At 35.8% G+C, this 22,632-nt stretch overlaps 1 protein-coding gene across 1 annotated transcript; it reads left to right on the top strand.

The window, feature by feature from the left end:
• Positions 1 to 5,790: 5,790 nt before the first annotated feature.
• Positions 5,791 to 22,205, top strand: LOC138700692 (alpha-ketoglutarate dehydrogenase component 4). Its single transcript, XM_069827171.1, has 4 exons — positions 5,791 to 6,021; positions 10,259 to 10,316; positions 18,829 to 18,989; positions 21,979 to 22,205. The coding sequence occupies exons 1-4, from the start codon at positions 5,989 to 5,991 to the stop codon at positions 21,994 to 21,996; spliced, it is 270 nt and encodes an 89-aa protein (XP_069683272.1). The 5' UTR covers positions 5,791 to 5,988; the 3' UTR covers positions 21,997 to 22,205.
• Positions 22,206 to 22,632: the final 427 nt, after the last annotated feature.

The following is a 22,632-nucleotide window of genomic DNA, read 5'->3' as shown; positions in this document are numbered from 1 at the left end:
TATCCTGTTTGAGTGTTTTTGCATAAGTAATTACATTGTTCGGATTAATTTGCACGCTACTGTATAACGTATTATGTTGTATATCAATATAATTGGTATTAATGTTTTCGCCTAGTATGGCAGCTTCAGATAAACAATTAGCAATATCTATCAGCATGACAATTAATTGATTGCTGTACAGCTGTTATAAAGTCCTGTCCATTTCTAAGTGTATCTCTCTCAGTGGTTCTTTCATCTTAGGGAAGATGTTGTAGTCGTAGACTCCTATTCGGAGACTAAGGAAGATGCTCTAGAATTTTCCAGTTCCACCTTGTAAGTAAATTAATCACTTGGAGAGTGACATGACGAGTACCATCATCAAGCACAATGGGATACATATTCAAGAGATTTCTGCATTTCTAATGCAATGCTGATTAAGAATGGTGTTCCAAAAGGTGACTATAATATACAGCATACACGTGCATTCCAATTGAAAGCTAATATACCTTCATAATCATAAACAACAATGAACATAACTTTGAACTCACGTCTACATTTCTTTGTTATTTCCTGTAAGCCAATTTTTAGAAACAATAGCATTTGCACTTTTCACTAATGACAATTGGCTGGATGGGAGGAGATTTTAAGCACGCTTGTAGTTCCATTTATATAATTAAAGAAGATCTATGAAGGGTTACAAGTGCGCGATAGTCAACATTAAACTTGCATATGAAAAGGATAAATTGAAGACAATAAAATGTTAGTTGTTATTTACTAACTTGAACTAATAAATAAATAGGCTAATCTTTCAAAGGACAAAAACAGACAAATAGGCTCTTAGGTATTTTTGAAATAAGTAGCAAAAGCTTAAATAGGTAAAGTAAAAATTGTCTCTATCACTCTGAAATAGCTATTTCGAAATGCTTTTACAACTATATCAATTTGACATGTTTATCCAGTAATAAAAGACATTTTTCCAAACATCCAGACTCTACAGATAAGTTTTAATATTACAGTCATTGCATATAGAGTATACTTACTTACTTACTGGCTTTTAAGGAACCCGGAGGTTCATTGCCGCCCTCACATAAGCCCGTCATTGGTCCCTATCCCGAGCAAGATTAATCCAGTCTCTATCATCATATCCCACCTCCCTCAAATCCATTTTAATATTATCTCCCCATCTATGTCTCGCCCTCCCCAAAGGTCTTTTTCCCTCCCAACTAACACTCTATATGCATTTCTGGATTCGCCCATATGTGCTACATGCCCTGCCCATCTCAAACGTCTGGATTTAATGTTCCTAATTATGACAGGTGAAGAATACAATGCGTGCAGTTTGCATATAGAGTATAAATGAGATTATTACTTTATTACCAGTAATGTAACGTGAGATAAAAAAGTGGAAATGCTATAGTTTACGCACTTATTATGGCTATGGAAGAAATACACACTATCAAATACATAGCACAGGAAAATGGATAAACAATACTATAAGGAAGAAATACATATAGTAGAACTCCGATTATCCATCACCCTATTAACCGATTGCTGGATTATCTGTCTGTCTTGTCTTTCTCTTGCTTTTTTCCTGCAGAAATATATGAAGTACTGTAGCCTAAACGCCATTTCATACAAGTTGGGAGGATTTGAAAGCATTTCTTTCCCCTTCTACTTTCTCTGAGGTCGTCAGCGACAGCGTAAAGTGAAATAAATGCTTTCGCATCCTCTCAACTTGTATGAAATGTCGTTTACGCTGTCGCTGACGAACTCAGAGAAAGTAGAAGGGGAAAGAAATGCTTTCAAATCCTCTCAACTTATATGAAATGGCGTATGTATTAGCACGTTATTTTTTCTAGAGAGTGTTAATACAAGTCTTTTCCTTTACACATTATCTACTGTTCAAATTGTGGTACTGTATAACTTCTGTATAAAATGTCTTCTACGGGTGTCAAAAGAAATTTTGTTGTGCTAAGTATCGGGGGGGGGGGGGGGAGTGTAAATAATTGAGTGGATTGGGGAAAGAGAAACTGTGATTCATCTCGCAACAGAATACGAGTTTGTAGTGTATAAAGTATGTAAATCTACAACATGAGACCTTCACTTTCTACAGGTACCCATTACAAGGAGTGTTCTTGCCCTTCAAAACCCCTTCATTGGCAATGAGAATTAAATTAGTGAACTGTGATCCACTACCTAGCGTGTTGAATATAAAGGCCATAGAGGCATTTACCAAAGTGTATTATTCACTAAATTTACGAAAATATTTAATGGTACGGATTATTCGATTTTTTTCGATTAACCGTTCAACCCACTCCCTTCATTACCACAGATAATAGAGGTTCTACTGTACTATCAAATACATAGCACAGGAGATGGATACAACCCCAACATAATAGACAACATTATAAGAAAGACCAAACGCAAACAAGAAAAGGCAACACAAACACAAGAACAAAACAAATACAGTACATCACAATAACAAATGAAAACAAGAACACATAAGATTGCATCATCTTTCAAGAAGCTAAAATACAACATTGCATACAGAACACACTTCAAAAACATCTTAACACACAGACAAGACACACAAATACAACTTAACAGGTGTATACAAACTAGTATGCAATAGTTGCAACGACTTCTACATTGGACAACTGGAATATCATTTCAAGAAACATATCACATCCAAAGATGTAGAAGCTGTGAAATAATATTAAATCAAAAATGAACCTAATTTTTTTCTCCTCTGATGAACAAAATGCATTTTGATTAGTTGCTCTCTCATATTGTTTGGGCTTGAAGATTTCCTGTTCTTCAGTTTGGATATTGATATGTTAAGTTTGTTGTATTTGAAATCTGTATTGAAAATTGTATTCATAAGTTCTTTATTATCCATATTTATTCTTTCTTTATACCGGTATCCTTTCTTTAGTTTTTTCTCAATTTTCTAGGGTATACTATTTATGGTTATTGACAAAATAACTGTTAAAAGATTTAGCAATACCGGTAGTTCTGCTATCTGTTAAAATGTTATTATTGTAAATAAATAAAATTGGTGAATTCGAAAGCATTCTATCATTTTTTATATATTCAAGAACTGGTACTACTCTCAGTTCCACAAGTAAAGAACCCTGCCCCTACACCACTTCTACACAGATGACAGTGATTGACAGGCCATGTAGGATCATGCCTTGTTACAACCTTCAGCTGTTGCCAGCTTTTGCTGCTGGTCGAGTTTTCTTCACTATATTTTCGGATTTAAATCAAATGAATAATAGCCTACTACGTTTATTATGAGTACCTAGTATTATTATTACTACCACAATAATCACAGGTTGCTCTAAGTGACTGAGTAGCAGGAAAATTCTCAACACAGAATTCTCAGGGATCCTCTGGCAGCATCTTTGTCCATAGTTTCACCACAGTCTAGCATATAGTCACGAAGCTTGAATTGTTGAGGGTACTAGGAACAATAGACTGTGCTGGTACTATTTCGCATTGTCTGTGATGAGGCGATAGTAGCGATCCTAGTGGTTAGCAACTATCTATGGATGCATATTCCCTACATATTGAGCTTCGTGACTGTATATACTAGACTGTGGTTTCACTAAATGGAGAAGTGTGTGTCAGTCAAATTTACAGCTTTCTGGACTCAACCCATCCTAAAAGGTTCTTTCTTTATTTCTGAAACCAATAGTATCTAGTCAAATTAATGTTTATTAACAATACTAACTAGTATACCAAGGAATTTAGTAATGTTTACCTCTACAAGTTACTGATCAAAATGATATGCTGTATTTCTTTCGGAACAAATTTTAATACTAAGTACTCTATCAGAGCACGAATCAAGAGGGTAATTAGTATTATTATAGGCACTGTAGCCCTCTTGGCATGAATTCAGCAAAGAACATATTATAAACACAATAATTGGTATTGGAATAACTCTTCTCGGGTTCTCAGCTAGCTGAGTTGAATTGTTGCTTCCAAGCTTTCGGTAACTATAGAGGATTTCATGTTAACCTTCCTGCTACCAAGGGGGGTAATAGGATTACCCCACTGATGATTTTTCAATATTATTTTCACTTTTCTCCATATTTATTTTTGTAATTCCATGCGTTGTCCGTTATATGTCTACTAACATTTTGAAATAAGAAGAACATAAATAATTAATCTACTTTAATAATTCGTGTTATTTAAATGGGTGATCTTGTTAGCCCTCTTGGTAGTCTGTCATAAAAATTCCAGGATATGAAATTCAATTTGTAGGTTAATTTTATACATTGTTTAGCTTGTCTGGTTCCAAATTATTTTATTTTCTGTTATTCATATTGTTATTTATATTATCGTGAGTATCACGACCATTGCTTCCAATGTTTTTTTTTTTAAATTTATATTACTATGTGCTACGGTTATTCTAAAAGTGATTTTGTTAGAAATAATTATTAGTAGAGACTTTTTCCGAGATATTCATTGTAGTATTATGTGATGTTCATATATTTGAATTTCAGCAAAAAATTAAAATTTATTTTCGTAGATTTATATTTTTATTTTTTATCTCTAGAATTTTTAATGATTTTATTTTATTGTAAACAAATGTCTTGGAGATGTTCATGGTTCTATATTTATAGTGTATTTGAAAATTTAAATTTCAACAAATACGATAACCGAAATTATTTACAATTTATTTTATAATACTGTTACTTTTATTGCTTGTAGCTGTTTTTTTCCACCCTGTCAAAATTATATATAGCATTGAGGAGTTTATTATGTATTTATTATTAATTTGTCCTACAGAATAATCTCTGTAATGTTGACAATTAATATTTAGGAGAAAAATTCGCGGAGGAGTTTGCCTTGAAATGGAAAGCAGGCAAGTTTAATTTTACTGATATCTTTTCTCATAGTGTCACCAATAACATACCTAAAATTCATTAATTTTGGTACACGTTTTTAAAAGAATGGAATGGGACTTTTGAATCACTCTGTATTTTTAAAAAGTGAAAATTATTGTATATATTTACATTTTGTATAGGTCCATAGTCAATAATATATGCATTGCTAATATTCCAGATGTTTAGCAATGGTTGGTATCATGATTTTGATGGGGGTAATTGTATTATCCCCCCATGGTAGGTAGCAGGCAAGGCTTCTATTTTAGAATAGAAGCCTTGGGTAGCAGGAGGGTGAAGACAAAAGCAATGACCAGTTGCCATAGAAACGCCAACCTACCACATAGCTTCTACAATGTAGGCTACTAGGCAATGCTTTTTTCTTAATGTGGAATGCTCTATAGCTCTACCATCTTCTTCAGCCGTCCGAAACTCTGAAGTCAGTCACAGTGTTGCCAACACATAAATTGTATCCCCGTCAGTAGAGCACTTGGAAATCCGTCAGAATCCGTCAAAATTAAAATATATATATATATATATAGAGAGAGAGAGAGAGAGAGCAAATTATAACAAAACTTATTTACAAATCCTGATTAAAATAATAATTCGTCACCATTTAACTTGATTACGAGGAAATCTGAAACAGGGGATTCTTAAACATAGCAGGAACAGGCAAGGCTGGTCAAATAAAAAGTAAAATATCCCAAAAATTAAACAATTAAAAATTACAGTAGCTAAAAATGTCAAAAGACAATGTAAACCTAATTTCCGCCAAAAAATCCGTCACCCGTCAAAGCCATTTTTTTCCCGTCCGCTACGTTGAATTTCCGTCAATTTTGACGGAATTTCCGTCCAGTTGGCAACACTGGTCAGTCAAGTCCTACACAGTTGGTATCGTGAAATCACTGCCGATTTGATATACGTATGCCTTATGTTTGATCAGATAGACAACCATTAATTTGCAATCATAGTGATAGTGATTAGATAACCAAAATAGGCTTGCTTGTAGATAACTACTGGCACTGCTTGATCACCGTTTGTCGCTTGGAATAGTTCACAGTTGTTGGTTCAAGGGTAGAAATTGTGTATGGTTTACACGAATTACAATCACTTATAAATGGCTAGTGCATTTGTATCAAGAGCGTGGCAAGTGAGTTTTTTATATTACAAATTGGTAGATGTGTAACGATATAATTTTGTATTATACTTAATTTTACAAACAAGAAATAGGCGCCAATTTCTTCGTAAATTTATCAAAATATAATATCATTAAGCGAATAGTTTTTTTTTTATATATATGATTTGCAACTTACATAACCTAAATTCCTCACAGTACTGTAATACATTGATTTACCTTGAATCACAGTACCGGTAGGTAATTTTGAACCTTAATCAGATTATATATTATAAAAAAGGTAGGTACCTATAATTTCAGGTTTTATGACCATTTAATCAATAGGCGTACAGTACCTGAACTAATACAGAACATATCTTACCGGTAGGCCTACTAGGATATATATTAGTTCAACTATTGTATTGATTAAATGATCATCAAACTTGAAGTGTTAGGAATATGAATAATATTATAAATAGGTACTTATTAAAAGTACTTTCCCTTTGCATATGGCCAAGAAAGGCTTAATTATGTAACAGGTTTTGAAATTAGACTTTACCTACAAGGAAAGAGATGACTAAGCCAGAAAATTTTGATACCAAGATTTTGTAGTTTTATTGGGCATTGTAAAGAGGAGGTAGAGGAAATATTAAAAACCTTCGTAATAATTACAACGGAATAGAGTAATGGTCCATTGTTAATTTGGATATTGTGTTTGGGCTTCCCTGGGTTTGTCTCTATTTTACTTAATTTTCTTATATGGGCCTATATTATCTCATTGATCCGAATATGCACTCGGCTGTGGGTTAGAATCCCGCTTGTGTTGATTGAGTGGTTTTTTTCAGACTTTTTCTCGGCTGTAAGACGAATGTTGGTAATGATATGGCTAATCCTTGGACTCATCTCGCTGGATAATCTTATATTCGAAACAGTCATTAAATAACAAATAAAAAAAACTTACAACGATCGAAAAAAAACTTACAACGATCGGTGAATGTAGAGTATCCAACGCCCACTGAACGAATATTTCACTTTTATCACTGCCAATGTTGCGCTATAATCGTATATGCAAGGTAGGCTATAACAAAAACCTAAACTAACCAAACCTAACCTGTCAAAGAAGCAACAAGTTATACTAAATATGTGTAAAATTGGCCTATGTCTCTATAGTGGGCGGGACATAAGTAACATTGACCCAACGGATCATCATCCCTTATAATATTATAACATTACACTTCATCATTTGCATATAATGTAAAAAGGTGTACTTTTTCCGCAAAGACTCAACTTCTGACGTTTCTAGTGAAACACGTGCAAGACACAGGATCAGAGCGCGGTGTTTCAGTTAGCTGCATTTCTCCTCCTCTCACCAGGAAGATAGACAGGCAGGCATTTTTTTTATCACTGGCAAGCTCAGGAGTGTTTACAATACGAAGATGGCTGAGTTAAGGATCTATGAGGCAATGCCGTCATCACTGCTATGTGGTAGTGGAGAGGTGAATGACAAATTCAATTCCTATTGGTGGGTCCATGCGAGTAGCAGGTAGAAGGGAGCGAAAAACTGACAGTGGAACCTTGGTTTCGAAATGTTTGGCATAAATAAGTCTTCTATTAAAATTACTTTTGGGGGGGGGGGGGGCATAGTGGTCCTTTGGTATAAACGTAGCCTATTTACGTGAAAAAATTTCCAAATATAGTTTCTGTCTAAAACTATCAAATTTAGAACAATAATAGCCCAAATATACCCTATCCATTATTTAGATGGAGAATTGAGTAAGACTGAATGTGTGCAATCAATCAATGAGGAGTGAACGAGGGTATTTGGGACTGTGAGGAAATAGACTATGAGGGTTGTTTGAAAAGTTCATAGCCTGACATAGAAATTAAACTAGGATTATTCTGAAACAATCTTTATTTCTCAACTTAATCCCCCTCCCCTGAGATTCACACACCTGGTTCACTATGTTGCTATACCTTCTTTGTACACAGATTCCTTGAGGTCTGCAAAAAAGCCTAATGCTGCTGCAATAACCTCTTCATTTGACGAAAATGTCTTCCCAATCAAGTGAGTTTTGAGTTTTGGAGAAAGAAAGAAGTCTTGAGGGTTCAAGATCTGATGAATAGAGGGGAGGGGGGAGGGTGCGCCAACAATTCGAACTATAATTCGTGTAGTTTAGCTACTGCAATTGCAGACGTGAACAGGTGCATTGTTGTGACGAAATAAAGGGCGCGCTTCCGTACAGGGGCAGTGGCATTTCTCTAAGGTTATAGCCCAGTTTAGATGTGTGTATTAATCGAAAAAAAATGTCATATAAGCATGCGTCCTATTCTCAATATTTTCTAGCCCCTAATTTTCGATTAATTTACACACATCTAAACTGGACTCTAACCTTAGAGGAAATGCCACTGCCCCTGTACGGAAGCACACCCGAAATAACACTTTCTTCTTGACCATACCCGGCCTCTTCCCACAAATTTATTTTCCAGTTGCTGCAGGAAATTTGAATAATATTCTCCAGTTATTGCTCTCCCCTTTGCTAGATAGTCAATCATGATTATCCCCTTAGAATTTCAGAATATGGAGGCCATGATTTTCCAGCCAATTGAACAGCTTTTGCTTTCTTTGAAGGCGGAGAATCGCGTGCTTTAATTGTTTCGACTGCTGTTTTGTCTTTGGTATGTATGTGAATTCAAGTTTCATCAGTTGTCACAAACTGCCTCAAAAAATCGGACGTAATTTTCTCGAATCCCCTCGAAATTTGAAATTGGATGTGCTTTTGTTCTGGTGTTAACAAACACAGAACCTACCTTGCGGAGATCTTGGACATACCCAAGACATTGATTAAGATGTGGCACGTCTGTTCAGTTGAATGCATAACCCCACTAATTTCACACACTCTCAGTCGAGTCATCGGTCATTCGGCATCATATTGTAGATTTTTTCTGTTTCTTTACTCGTTGCTGTTAATGGATGTCTACTGCGGGGGTCATCTTCCACATTCTGTCGACTATGTTTAAAACTTCAAAATTATTAAACTACACAAAATGTAGTCAAAGAAAATTATGATTTTTTTCGTGGTTGAACTAATGTAAAATGCCTGCTATAGGTATCCTACAAGGAAAACTCAGCTCAGATTCTCTGCGCTGTGCATGCTATACCCCTCTTACGCCCTGCAGGAGGCGGGTTCTTTGATAAGCGGCTACTGGTATAGCTATAACAGCTACAGTTGCGGACATGTGCACTCAAAGAGCAGCTGTAACAATAACCAATTAAGTGAATATAACATTACAAGATGTCAACATCGTCTCTTTCTAAGTCACATTCGGTATCTATCTTCACTGGAACTGTCCTCATATTTAAATTAAATTAATATTTAATATAATACACTATGTGACTCCCTGACTCTATAGCAGTAACACGTGTTCAGTCCAGCACAAGAAGATATCATGTACTGTACGTGCGCATGCGCATAGTGTCGGTGGTGTGATTGGCGATGGGAAGCATGCGGGGAAAAGGATATTACGTCATCTGCGCGAGACAGTCACACCCGCTGGTTTCTGCGCACCGAGTTTTCCTTGTCGGATGCCTATAACAATGGCATCTATGTTTTAGGCCACGAACTTTTCAAATGCACGTCGTGTCTATGTGAATTCCAAGCCTGTTGGCCACTTATCTCATTCTTTTTTTCACCATTCCATTTGAAGGCATTCTCAAGAATTTTGAAGGGGAAAATACGAAAATGGATGTAACCTAATAACTACGCATGAAGAGAAGGAATGTTGCAGGCACAATTAGCAGCACAACTGAACAGGAGCAGGACAGAGTCGCTGAAGATGTTAAAAGCCTTGCAGAGTGAAAGGAGATGTGTCTATCCTTGCTAGATAAGGGATCTAAGCCCTTGCACTGAGTGAGTAATGATTATCGGTACCCAAGGTGACACTTGAAAACCATGGGTTTGATTATGAAGGCTTTAATTTGGAAGATGCCGAAATTTTAAAGTCATCCCTACATGTATCTCAGTGCCTCATGAAAACCACGAAAGACCACATGGAAAACCACGAGACATTGGCATGTTCACACATAAAATTTTTATGTTTCGTTGTCTGATTCCTACACCCAGATTTCTCTAGTGACCCTTCGATATGGACATATTTACGTTAAAAAAAAAAAAAAAGACGTTTCAGTACTGTTACAAATGTATTCTTTCCTTATGAGAACTTTAGTAATTCTGAATTTTTACTTTTCTTACAATTACAATTTCTTAATTTACAGACCATCAAACCACATGTACCACTGATAAAATTTAGAAAAGGAGGCCTTTCAGCTGTAGGTAAGATATAATTGCCAAATATGCAAGGGTGTTTGAAAAAGTAAGGTAACATGAGCTCTCATGGACAAATTTTATCTCTCAGGCAGATATACTGATATACAATAATAGGGCACTGGTACCCATTATTTTTTAACATAGTCACCATGCTTGTCCAAATCCTTGTTTCGATGGTAGACCAAGGCATCAATGCTGACATAGAAGAAATCTATGTCGTCCCTGAAGCCACATCATGACAGCTTGCTGAATAGCCGTATCGGTGTTGAATCGCTTACCATCCAGGTGCTTCTTCAATGGTACGAAAAGATGGAAATCAGTGGGTACCAGGTGAGGGTTGTAGGGAGGATGATCCAGTACCTCCCACCGGAAACGCCATAACAATTCATGCATGCTGTTGGCTGCATGTGGTCTGGTGTTATCCAGCAACACGATGCCTGTTGAGACTGTTGTTTGGACTATGAATTGCCTCTTGTAAACACCCAGTGTATGACAATAACTGGCAGCATTCACTGCAGTCCCCCTGGTGAGGAAATCAACTACAAGCATGCCCTTGTGTTCCCAAAAGACCATTGCCATAACTTTCTTCGCAGGTGGAGCTGTTTAGAATTTCTTGCGAAGTGGGGACGATGCGTGTTTCCATGACGTGGATGCTTGCTTCATTTCTAGTGTCGCATGAAGCACCCACTTTTTATCCCCTGTAACAATACGGTGGCTTTGTGTTCTTCTGTGAGTTGCCTTGGCATCCACTGTGACACGTCTTTCAGTATCCCAGCTGCTCATGAATGATAGTGTGTACACTGCCCACAAAAAATGTTGAGTTCCATAACAGTGTTGCTAAGTTGAATGTGACATTCGTCCTGAATCAGACTTTCAATATGGCACACATTGTCATTTGTGGTGGATGTGCTTGGCCGGCTGCATCGTTGGACATTTTGTACATTTGTCCTGCTATTATCTAACTCAGTGCACCAAACCTACATCTATTTCTGTGACGTGACATTCACACTGTACACCTTGACAAGTTGATGATGAATTTCTGCTGATGAGATACCCTTCAGACGCAAAACTGGATCACACTACGCATTTTCACATTTGACCCTGTTTCTGTGCACACAGGAATCTTACAACTGATATTGTGAGGGTCTGACGCAACATATGCGCCATCTAATGGTTAAGTAATAAAGCTGTGGTCTGCTTCTGCGGCCCTGGTGGAAATATGAGTAATTGCAAGAAAAAAATTGTTTCAGGGCCGGGTATCGAATCCAGGACCTTTGGTTGAGCACACCAACATTCTACCTACTTAGCTACCCAGGAACTCTACCAGACCCAGGCTCAATTATTCCATTTATATTCACATACCTCAAGTGGGTTGACAAGATATGAGAGAGACAGCTTGAGTGCACACCATGCTGTGTGACTGAAATTTGTGGTTTACTCTTAATGAACGCGACGTGTATTATATCAGCTTCACAATAAGCTTTATCATGTATTTCCTTTTTATCCTCTGATTGAGTGGAAGAGAAGGCCTCACGGACTTAACTCTGCCAGAAAAAATAAAGGATTATTATTATTATTATTATTATTATTATTATTACTACTACTACTACTACTACTACTACTACAAGTCAAATTCGTATAAAAGAGAGATATGTCACTAGTGAGAGCTCTTGTTACCTTACTTTTTTAATTACCCTCGTATAAACTATAGACATAAGTTTGTTTTGTAAAAGCAAGAAAATTTAGCAACATTGGTATAGATTCAGATATCTACCACATTTGAGGAGCATCATTTCAAAACGTATTATGTGCAACTTACAATTTGTTTACACAAATGACGAAAAACTGAATTACTTGTGAATCGGACAAGTTTTAAAAACACTACACAAAACCATTTTTAAGTACTTGTTTCACAGTTTACAAATATGACGACTTGGAACCATCAGACTTCACAGCATGAAAGATAAATAAATAGAAAGTAAGAAATTTAATTTCGTCCACTGGTGCACTTAATACGTTTTGAAACGATGCTCCTCATTTTTACGTGCAAGAAATATATATCTAGTGTAATAACACTCTGTTAGAAAGCTTGGAACATGGTTAGAAAATTTGTTATATTCTATGTAATCATTTATGCTTAATTGTCATGTTTGGAATGTGCAACGTCAGAAATCTAGCTTTGTAAAAAAAATGAGTGAGAATTTTCATGACCATAAATATATTTTTCAAGTGTAACAATAACAGTATTGTGCGAATATAATTAGGTAATATGATATAATCTGAGGTCTCAGATTAAGAAAACTGATCTTTCCATCCGTTCTGATATAAACTTTTAGTGCAATCTTCATGTAGATAATATACTTTATAGGTATCCCTGTAAACTATTTGCTTAGCTTTTGGTTTCACCCACCTGTTAAATTACACCTAACTGAATTTAGATACAAGTAAATAATCTATATCACTACCTCTGTATATCTTTTATAGAAGAAACAAATTTTTTATTAATAAGAGAGGGAGGGGAGAGAGAGACAGAGTGTGGGGGCAGTTGTACGTGCGTGCGTCACACCTACACATGTGTTCACTGCTGGGATATTTAGCAACAAAGCCATTAATCTTCTTGTACTCCAATACTTTCATACCAAGGTGTCTTCTTTCTCCTGCACATCTTTTACGATGTTCCATATTCATTTTTTATTGGTGTTGCGTAAGATACTGTAAATTTTTTCCAACTCAACAATGTAACTTTTATTTAAAGCAACAATAATAGTCACTTTCTACAATTTAATTCTAAACGCTCTCGTCAACAATGGGATTTGCACTCCACACACGACAATGACAATTTACTTGGATTATTGAGAACAACAATGAACTGTTAATCTTAACTAATGTTCACAAAGCAATATTTACAAATCAGAACTGTCAGTTCTCAGTTCACAGCTCGTTTGCCTTGGCTAGTTCTTCTAGCTCAGTCACTCGAGTTCACAGTATCTCGAACCCCAGACCTTCAGAGACAATCCGCTGAACTTCGAACTCAGGTCTCCCAACTGCGGTCCACTGCACTCAGGACTTCCGGCTCCACAGTTACAGACACAACTCAAGTCGAACTTTGGTCTCAAAGCTGGCTTCACTGCTACACAAGACTGGCTGGCTTGCTGTCCACCGACTATAATAAAACTGCTACAGTTCACTCGCGTCTTCTTTTTATAACCACACCATAGTTTCTGGAGAGTATGATCTCCCGAACAATCGACAGATGCCTAGAAGATTTCCACGGATGTCGGATGGCATTCTCGAATAATCTGGATATCTCCCCTCTCTGCCGTGGTCACTCTCTCTCCTCTCCCCCCTCCTTTCTACGCCACAGCACATGCCACAGGAAGCAGATGCGCGCGCACTTGCGCAGAACCACGGGCGACCTTGTAATCCTTCTGCCGGTCGTGAGATTGTATCCCAGCTCTGTCACAATACAGAAAGGTGTATTGAATACACCTATTCATGTAGATGACTTGATAAACAGTCATGGCCTGTCACCAGTCTGAACAAAACAGCAGCAGATTTCCGTGTTGCATGTGGAATTTCTTCAGAATTTCTTAATATTCCCATGATTTGCCTTCACTTTTGTCCTCCATTTCCTTTTTCTGAATTAAATTAAATTTGTTGCAGATCATTTGTTTTATACAATGGAGGAAAAAATGTCTGGTTGCATTTCAGTATCATTGTTGTAGGCTTACCTCTTTTTGCCAGGACATCTCTTATTTCTTGGTTGGTTGACTTCCAATGACCATGTTTAGGATCATTGAACCCATTTTGTTTCTTGCTTCCCAGCAGAGGACACTCAGATTTTTGGTTTGTTGCATCTCTTTGTTGAGTTTGGTACATTGAAGATGTTCTTTCCCCATAGATGATCCTGGTGAATTGTACAATGTGCATTCTTCTGTGTTGTAGAGATTCCTATCCTGGCAAAGCAGTCATGTCCTATATTCAACCGGAAGTTTACCACAGCTTCTTTTCTGTGTTTCTTGCTATTTATTTTCCAGTGTTTACTGATTTGTGACGACATTTTCTCCAAGATGAATATTTAACAAATGTATTGTTTATGAATAACCTTTGTGCGATTGTAAACACCATGTAACATCACATTCCTACCGGGAATCGAACCTGAACCCGCAGAAACGATGCCAATTGAACCACAGCAGAGGACAGTGTCGAATTATAAATTATACACTACACAGAAAAAGCACGCACACACGATATTTCACATTACCCATGTTTCACGCCATGTAACATCACAGTCCTATCAGGAATCGAACCTGAATCCGCAGAAACGATGCCAAGTGAGCCACAGCAGAGGACAGTGTGGAATTATAAATTATACACTATACTGAAAAAGCACACACACACGATATTTCACATAACCCGATTTGTATTGAAGACACAGACTGACGCATGACAAAGTGAGTGAGTTACCGCCACGAGTTGACCAATATCAGCCATAAGGTACAGCGAGGTAATGCAGATATGGCAAGTTGTCTTTGCATATAACACTCTGTACAATATAGTCTATACCTAAGCGGAATTGTAGAAAATGGCAAACAATTTGTTTAAACGGTGTGAGACATGTCTTACTGCGGAAGGCGACCATTTTCAACAGTATCTGAAATAAATGGTGAGTAATAAACCTGTATACATGCATTTTTAATAATAATAATTTAAATTCGTGGACTTATTTTATTCTGTAATTGCAGTTTTGTTGTTGCTAAATGATTTGCCAGTAGTAACAGAACACACTCCCTGCCAGTGCAAGCACATCACGCAGGAAAGTATATACCGGAGCTCCACAGTAATCTAGTTTCCTCGTAAAATCAGAGCACTGTACAAGCCAATGTGATCTGAGCCAAAACTTTTTTAACGAGGTGTTATTCCTCCCCCTCATCCTCTTTCATCCAAGTGTTGGGACCAACAATGGTGGAGTTTTAATGTGATATGCGTATGTTTGCCAATAAAAGAAATATAATTGATATTTAAGAATAACATTGCTAAAATGCGAACATTACAATTTTCGTCTTGATTTAACAATTGAAAAGAATGCAACCTTTAGATGTGCATGTGCATTTGATTGATTGTCTTTAATTTTTTTCTTTAGTTATTTTGTTATGACCACGTGTTTTTTAACACTTTTCACTCTCAATATATGAGTCCTGGAGACAGTTTCTGAGCTCATATTGAAACCTCCCCTCGGATAGCATACACAATTACATCTTCACAACACACAGACAAATATAAAACATTGGCTCTTCAGTCTTACTGTAAAGGTGTGAAAACTTACTTGAAATGCTGCACTAAAACGATAGCACATAGGCTACTTGGAGAGTACTTGAATCACAGTCTCATGAATACTCAGCTGGTCATGAGACATGCGAAGATAAACCATACTCTCCCTGTGCTTTGCCAGCTGAGTGAGCATTACCTTAAAGCAGGTGCTACTCAATTTCCAACGATCTTTTATTCAAGCTTTAGTTTTGCAACCTTACAAGTATGAGCAGCTAATTTTTTATCTTTGTCTGCTGTGCGCAGTTTTGAGGGGAGGTTTTAATATTATCTCATTAACAGTTCCCTTGTGGGACTCACAAGAAGTTGTCACAAACATATCACACAAGATTTTTTTTTTTTAAACTACTGATGCATGTACAGTCTTAGAAAAAGGTTTTGTCGCACAGATACTTAGTAAGTCTCAGAAAGGAGGCAGTGCGCATGAGCAAAGGACATGCAACCTGGATCACAAGAGGACTAGTTGAGGTAATAAAATTAGTTTTGTTTTATTGTATGTCTGATTATGCGCACTGCCTCCATTCTGGGACTTATGTAGTATCTCTGCGACAACTTTTTTCTAAGACTGTACATAAAATATTAGGCAGAGCGTATCCTGCCTTTCTGTCCCAAAGGGCCCAGTTTTCGTGTAAATATTGAAAAATATATAAGGCTTTTCAAGTGTACTGAAGTCTGTATATTGCATGCATTAATGTCTGCTCTTCTATACCTGAGGCATGCCACTGCCTCTGGCTTTATTTTTACACCTGTGAGACACCATAGCAGGTTTTATTGTTTTGTGGGAGATATCTGAGAGATACTTGAACCATCCACGATGTTTGACAGTTGTGTTAAGCAATTGAATGATTCATAATTAGAGTCAAGTTTGGTGTACAGTACATTGTACATATTTATTATTAAAGAAGGAAGCATATAGTAACAAGAGCAGTGCTAGCTTGTTACTAGATGTTCTGACAAGCACAGAATCTGTTATAAAGCTGATGTTACTGGAGCTGTATGGCAAGAAATTATTGCTTTTATATCTTGGAATTAATACATGTTTAATGCAAATTGTTAAAAAAAAAAGAATATTGTATTTACTCCCCTACTAGACCCCGTCTCATATAAGACTTCTCCTCTACATTAGCAGCAAAATGTAAAAAAATATATGTTCGCATATTAGACCTCTCTGACATATTATATACAATACAAGGCTCTAGGTTCTGAATTCCTGCCTAACACTTCTGCACAGTAATGTACATTATCATCACAAATGCTCATGGAAAGATTGCAAAGATTCTGAAACCATTCTCTGTCCCATTGTCCTGTTACTTTTCCAATTGGCTCAGTGCAGAAAAAGAGGAACAACATCTTTGTCTGTTTATTCTCAAACTACCTACCTACCTGTTCTTCTATTGTCATAGCACAGACACCCTTTCTACTTCCATTGTTGATATTGCTTTTCGCACACCATACTTCCGAAGCCAGTTATCAGTGTCAGGTGTGATAGTAAAAATGAACAACAAGCAAGTTATTCTATATTATTTAAATGGAATGTGATAGACTTCGTGGAGAAAAAGTACTGGCGCTTTAAAACTAATTTCTATATTTAAGTCTACCATTATCACTTTAAAGACTTACTTCTTACCAACTTTTTATGTATGTGCATATTCGTATAAGAACCCTCCCATAATTTTTTGCTTTGAAAATAAGAGTGAAAACGGGAGGGGGGGGGGTCTAATATGCGAGTACTGTAGACATAAGTTTTATTTAATTTAACCATTGGATCAGCAATAAGTGATGAGCTTTATTTGATTAATATTTCAACATTAAAACAGTATAATAAAAGCTTAAAACTTATTAAATATATTATATATCTGTTTCTGGTAATTATCATCGTGTTTCTGGTAATTATCGTCGTGTATTGAAGAAATAATTACTCCAACTATCGTGTTGTGACAATCCAGTAATACAACATTTGACATAGACATTCGTGTTTTGCGTTGAGTAGCAATGTTTGTAGAACTGTAGATTTGTTTGCAACAAAAGACTGTGTACAGTGATGATTTTTAAACACTTATTTCGTCCACTATAAGTTGTAATATCCAAAACATGGGTCTCTTTAATTTTATATACTGTTCCTCATAAAAGGTCCGAGGTCTAGGATTAAAGGAAAAACTCTTGCTTATGTTGAAAATTAGACAAATTTGCCCCCCCCCCCTTTTCTTTTCGGAAGAACCAGAGTCTATAGAAAACAAATCTGGACATAATATGCTCTCTTATGTTTACTGTATTTCCACTGTAGTATCCAAAACCTGAGTCCCTTCATTTTTATACATGATCCTCATAAAATCTCAAAGGTCTAGGCTAAAGGAAAAAACACTTGCTTATGTTTAAAATTATTATGCTCCCCCACCTTTTTTTTTTTCTTTCTTTCTTTCTTTTTTTCTTTTTTTTCGGAAGAACCAGAGCCTATGGGGAAACAAATATGGAACATAATATGCCCTCTGATCTTCACTGTATTTTCAAAAAAATATTTCCAATAAATCTATGACATCAGTGTGATAACATTTCCTTGTAAGTGACAATATTAGTGAAAATGGAACTCAGGCATACTAAAATGTTATTTACTAATGTGACGCATATTGTTAATTTATAATACAGAATGTAGTTAGTAGAAGTGACTTGCGGAATTCCTGATTAATTCTGAAATTAATAAAAGTGACTTAATGGACTCCCTACCAACTAGCCCTGGATTGAATTAAAAGTCCTGAATATTTACAACAAATCTATCTTCGTAGTGTGTCCAGCTATTTGCTGACAACACGTGATCCACTATGTTTCACTATGAATTTCCTCTTCTTACAAATAACAAATAAGCTCATAAAAATTGCTTTAATCAGAGTCATTTAGTACTTAAAACTTCTTCCTTTCTCTTTACATCACTTCTCAGTTATGTATAAATTTTTGTACTTGTAATAGTGTGATCGTCATTAAAAACAAACTTTCTCTATGTTATAATGTTAAATGAATACATTAAAAATTGATACATGTAAAGAAATGTAAAAAGTTATGCTTTTTTTTAATGTTTGTGGAAAATTAAGCTTGGTACATACTTTTTAACATTTTTCACTTATAAAACATAACACAGTATACAGAATGAGTAACTTCTGGTATAAAATGTTTTTAAATTGAGTGTTAATCCTCACAGACCCACGATCTACTGGAGCAGAGACTTCTTCACATTCAGGAGGTTCAGCTGGAGGAGGCAAGAAGGCTCAATTTACATCAAGACCTGTGATTGAAGACTATCAACTTCCATTGCGGTATCGAAGACAGCCATTAGATGAAAAAGAAATAGCTTATATCAATGTATGTACAATGATAATTGCATTATTTATAGAACATGACTCCTTTCTAAACCCTTACTTTGTTATATTTTCTGTCACTCATTGAACAAATATTTAATCATTGCCACAAGATGTATCAGTATCACATACATTGATACATGTTATGTTGCTATCATACTACCATCAACACCAGATTTTTATATTTCAATACATACTTATCCATCATTAACTTCCTAACACACACCATACACATGACACAAAGTTGAATGCATCAGACAGTGGTTACTGACGCATATTTGAAAATGAGTTCAAATTGCAGTTCAAGGTCCAAATTATGTATTTTCCATAACGCATAGTCACTCTTTTTACTCTCTGGCATATGAAAATCTGTGGTAACGACCACCATCACTGGACTGGGATGCGCATACAATGATCCAACTGGCAGTACTTCACATCATACACCTCGTCGATTGCCTTAGTTGACTTACCCACAACCATACTGCAGTGACGCCAATGTTGAAAATGTGACAGAGTGATTTTCATGGATGGAGACATTGTTTCTTGTGGTGTATTTTCATTGCATCAGGTTGACAACCATAGTCGCAGCATATAAACAGTAAACACACATTGAAGTAAAGAAGTTTTGTATAGCAACAAGTCTGCTTGTTACTAGACTTAATGCATCATTTTCTCTTGTTTTGTGACAAGGAAATCTTTTAAAAGTAATTATGAACATTTAAGTGGTGCAGAAAAACGCAAAAGGAAAAAACTTGAAAAATATGTTTCGAAATTGACTAAAATAGACTCAGTATTTCGACCAAGTAGTCAAACACAAACTGCCTGTTTCAGTACCATGACTCAAGAAAGACTTAGTGCTCTCCATGTATTAAGTATTGAATGTGAAAAGGCCCAAAGACTTGATCTACAATTCTACATGATTTTATTGAGTCATTTGCTTCTCTAAAAGCCAAAAGGAAAAAGCACTTGTTGAATTAAGCTTCACGTTAAATTTATCTTAAATAGCCTATTATTGTGTAATTATAGCCATAGTAAAATAGTAGTTATATCATTTAAATTTTTTTTCAGTTCTGTTCACTTAATTTAGTTAAAAAATGGAGTATTTTGTTATGCTAAATAAAACTGTTTTATTCAAATTAGATATAAAAAATAAAATTATGAAACTATGAAAAAAAAAAATGGCAGTAAGTAAAGGAGGCCCAGCTATAAAAAGTTGCGCCACTGATCAAAGAAATATGAATATGATATAACTACTCTTCGATACTTTCTCAAACTGACAGGCAACAGTGTATGCTTACTAGATGTGAATCAAATTAGTGAGAAATTGTTGCAAATTACCTGTGGAAACACACCTAATAGCTATTTCCAATTCCAGATTTCCCCTACCAGTGACTAACAGCTTTACAATAATAGAAGTTTGCATTGGTTTTAAATTTCAATTTTCATTCTGTATCTGTTCGATCACTGAACAAGGCAGGAAGGACTATATGCTTTTTATAAAACTTACTGATGTCTCTCACCATCAGAAAAAATTTCGCCAAAACATACATTGCACACAATAAAAACTGTAGCCGAGGAGGATTTTACAATAGCATTTCAAAATAAGACGAAGAAGATAAATGTTACACAATTAGGGATCTTCTTCAGAGTCAAGTTGCTAACAGGTCGGTGTGTAATAAACAGGGGAGGAATGATGTTCAATGAATGAATTAGCTTAACTAAATGAGGCTGCAGTGGTTAGGGATTTCACATAGGATGTTCATTATTTTCAAGATGTTACATCCTTTCTCTCCAGAAATGAATAAGATGACAAAAAAAGCTATATTTCTTTACTGTATTCCTGAAGAAAAAAAAAAAAACTATCTCGCAGCCAGTCTGCAAAGTGAAAAAGAAAAACAATAAAACCAAACTCTGACCCTAAAAATTTTAATGCTATTATGTTACGCATATCCCTCAGGCTCAATACGATCCATGATCCAACATATTTTTAAAGAGCTGTGACAAATATCTTCTGTAAGATCCATTATTCACGCAACATAGGACAAATTATAAGGGCAAGGTGAAAAATATGTAAACAAGTTGTTCACTCCAAGTTACTGTAGGTAGCCAAGACGTCCTTCTAAAGGGCCCATACATCCAAAGACTTACCTGGAGGTAAATCTGTACAAATCTAAACTCCCAGACAAATCACTTCATATATGGGCGAAACATATTGAGATTTTTGGTCTTGAGATAAGTCTCCAGACTTCTGAGACTGCTTGAATATTCCGACTGTAGCACTTTCCAAATTAACTGAAAGAAAAAGTAAATATAGGAATAAATGATTCGGCGAGCATGTGGTAGAGATTTCGTCATTGTTTAGTTTTAAGTAGCAGTTTTCTGTAGCAAAATGGCAGCTAGCTATGAAAGTACATATTTGAGAAATATTATCACACATTTCTATGAACGTAGAACCATGAAGGAATAGTATTTCACCAGTGATCATATTATTTCCCCACAGAGAATGATTGATTTCAACGACCTCTTACGAGTTCTTTTGTAAACTGTAAGACTAGGAATTAAGTCTGAGCGTGTATGAACAATCATCTAATTCAGACATACTTCCCTGAGATAAGTCTGTACAGATAAGTATTTGCGTGTATGGTTCCCTTAAGAAATACAAAGGGCATTCTACTCTAAGCACCAGTACTTTATTTCAAGCCATAAAGAAGTGGCAGTGACACATCGTGTTATTTTCGTCCTGATGCCGAACAGGGGAAATGCTTCAAGTGTCCTGTTGATACAGCTACATTAATCCATTACATGAACGATTGTGCTAGATCTGAGCATACCCAGACTCGTTTCAGGGTATACCAGAGCAACCATACATGCCTGCAGTTGGCGCCTATGCTTGAAACATGCTATTTTTAGATAGATTATTAGTGTTGTGACAGTTTTTCTTGTTCTGTGTTGACTTTGTTTTACTTTTGTTAATTGTTTTTTCTCCTTTTCAGAGAGGAGGACCAGAGTGAAATATGAAGTTACATCAGATAACTATGAAGCATCACTATTGAGATTGAATGTGTGTTTAGTTTCACTGAACTAGATTCTTCTGTGTTAAGTGTTAAATATGGACACTTTACGAAGTATTAACATAGAGCAGTACATAAAACTCTTAATTTAATTTCTGTTGATCTTTGTATTATACATTGTAGATAAATAAATTAATTGTTATTACTGATTTCTTAATTCGATACAGAGAAACCAGAGAATTTATCACTAGGCTATCCTGTGCTATAGCATAGGGGCTGCATAAAAATGATTTGCAAAAAAGGCAGAAGTAAGAAAGCTGGTCAATAGTAAGAGAAGGAAGAAAAGAAGAATGATTCTTTCGTTGGGGGAACACAATAGGATGATTAAATAAGCTAATTCATAAATATGTATTCTTACATTGAGCATATGAATGTGCCCACACACATAAAAAAAGGCAAATACATACCTGCACACACATAATAATAAAATAAATATTCATTATGCCCTCTGAAACCTGTACCTTAACCAGGTGCACAAAATGCCAATTATATCAAATAAATATTGTCTATTTTTGTTAACATGTTCCTAAGCTCATTGTGTGAACTAGAGAGTTGTGTCATTACTTCTGTAGGGTG

The sequence above is a fragment of the Periplaneta americana genome, chromosome 1, assembly GCF_040183065.1.
Source record: "Periplaneta americana isolate PAMFEO1 chromosome 1, P.americana_PAMFEO1_priV1, whole genome shotgun sequence".
NCBI classification, from domain to species: domain Eukaryota; kingdom Metazoa; phylum Arthropoda; class Insecta; order Blattodea; family Blattidae; genus Periplaneta; species Periplaneta americana.
Note: the sequence above shows the minus strand (reverse complement) of the source record. Positions and strands in the feature narration are given on the sequence as shown.

Bases quoted from the DNA above. Each gene is read 5' to 3' on its own strand.
- LOC138700692 (XM_069827171.1), top strand. From the start codon at position 5,989: ATGGCTAGTGCATTTGTATCAAGAGCGTGGCAA. The intron at 6,022-10,258 runs GTGAGTTTTTTA...CTTAATTTACAG, and splicing joins TTGTATCAAGAGCGTGGCAA to ACCATCAAACCACATGTACC. The intron at 10,317-18,828 runs GTAAGATATAAT...TAATCCTCACAG, and splicing joins AGGAGGCCTTTCAGCTGTAG to ACCCACGATCTACTGGAGCA.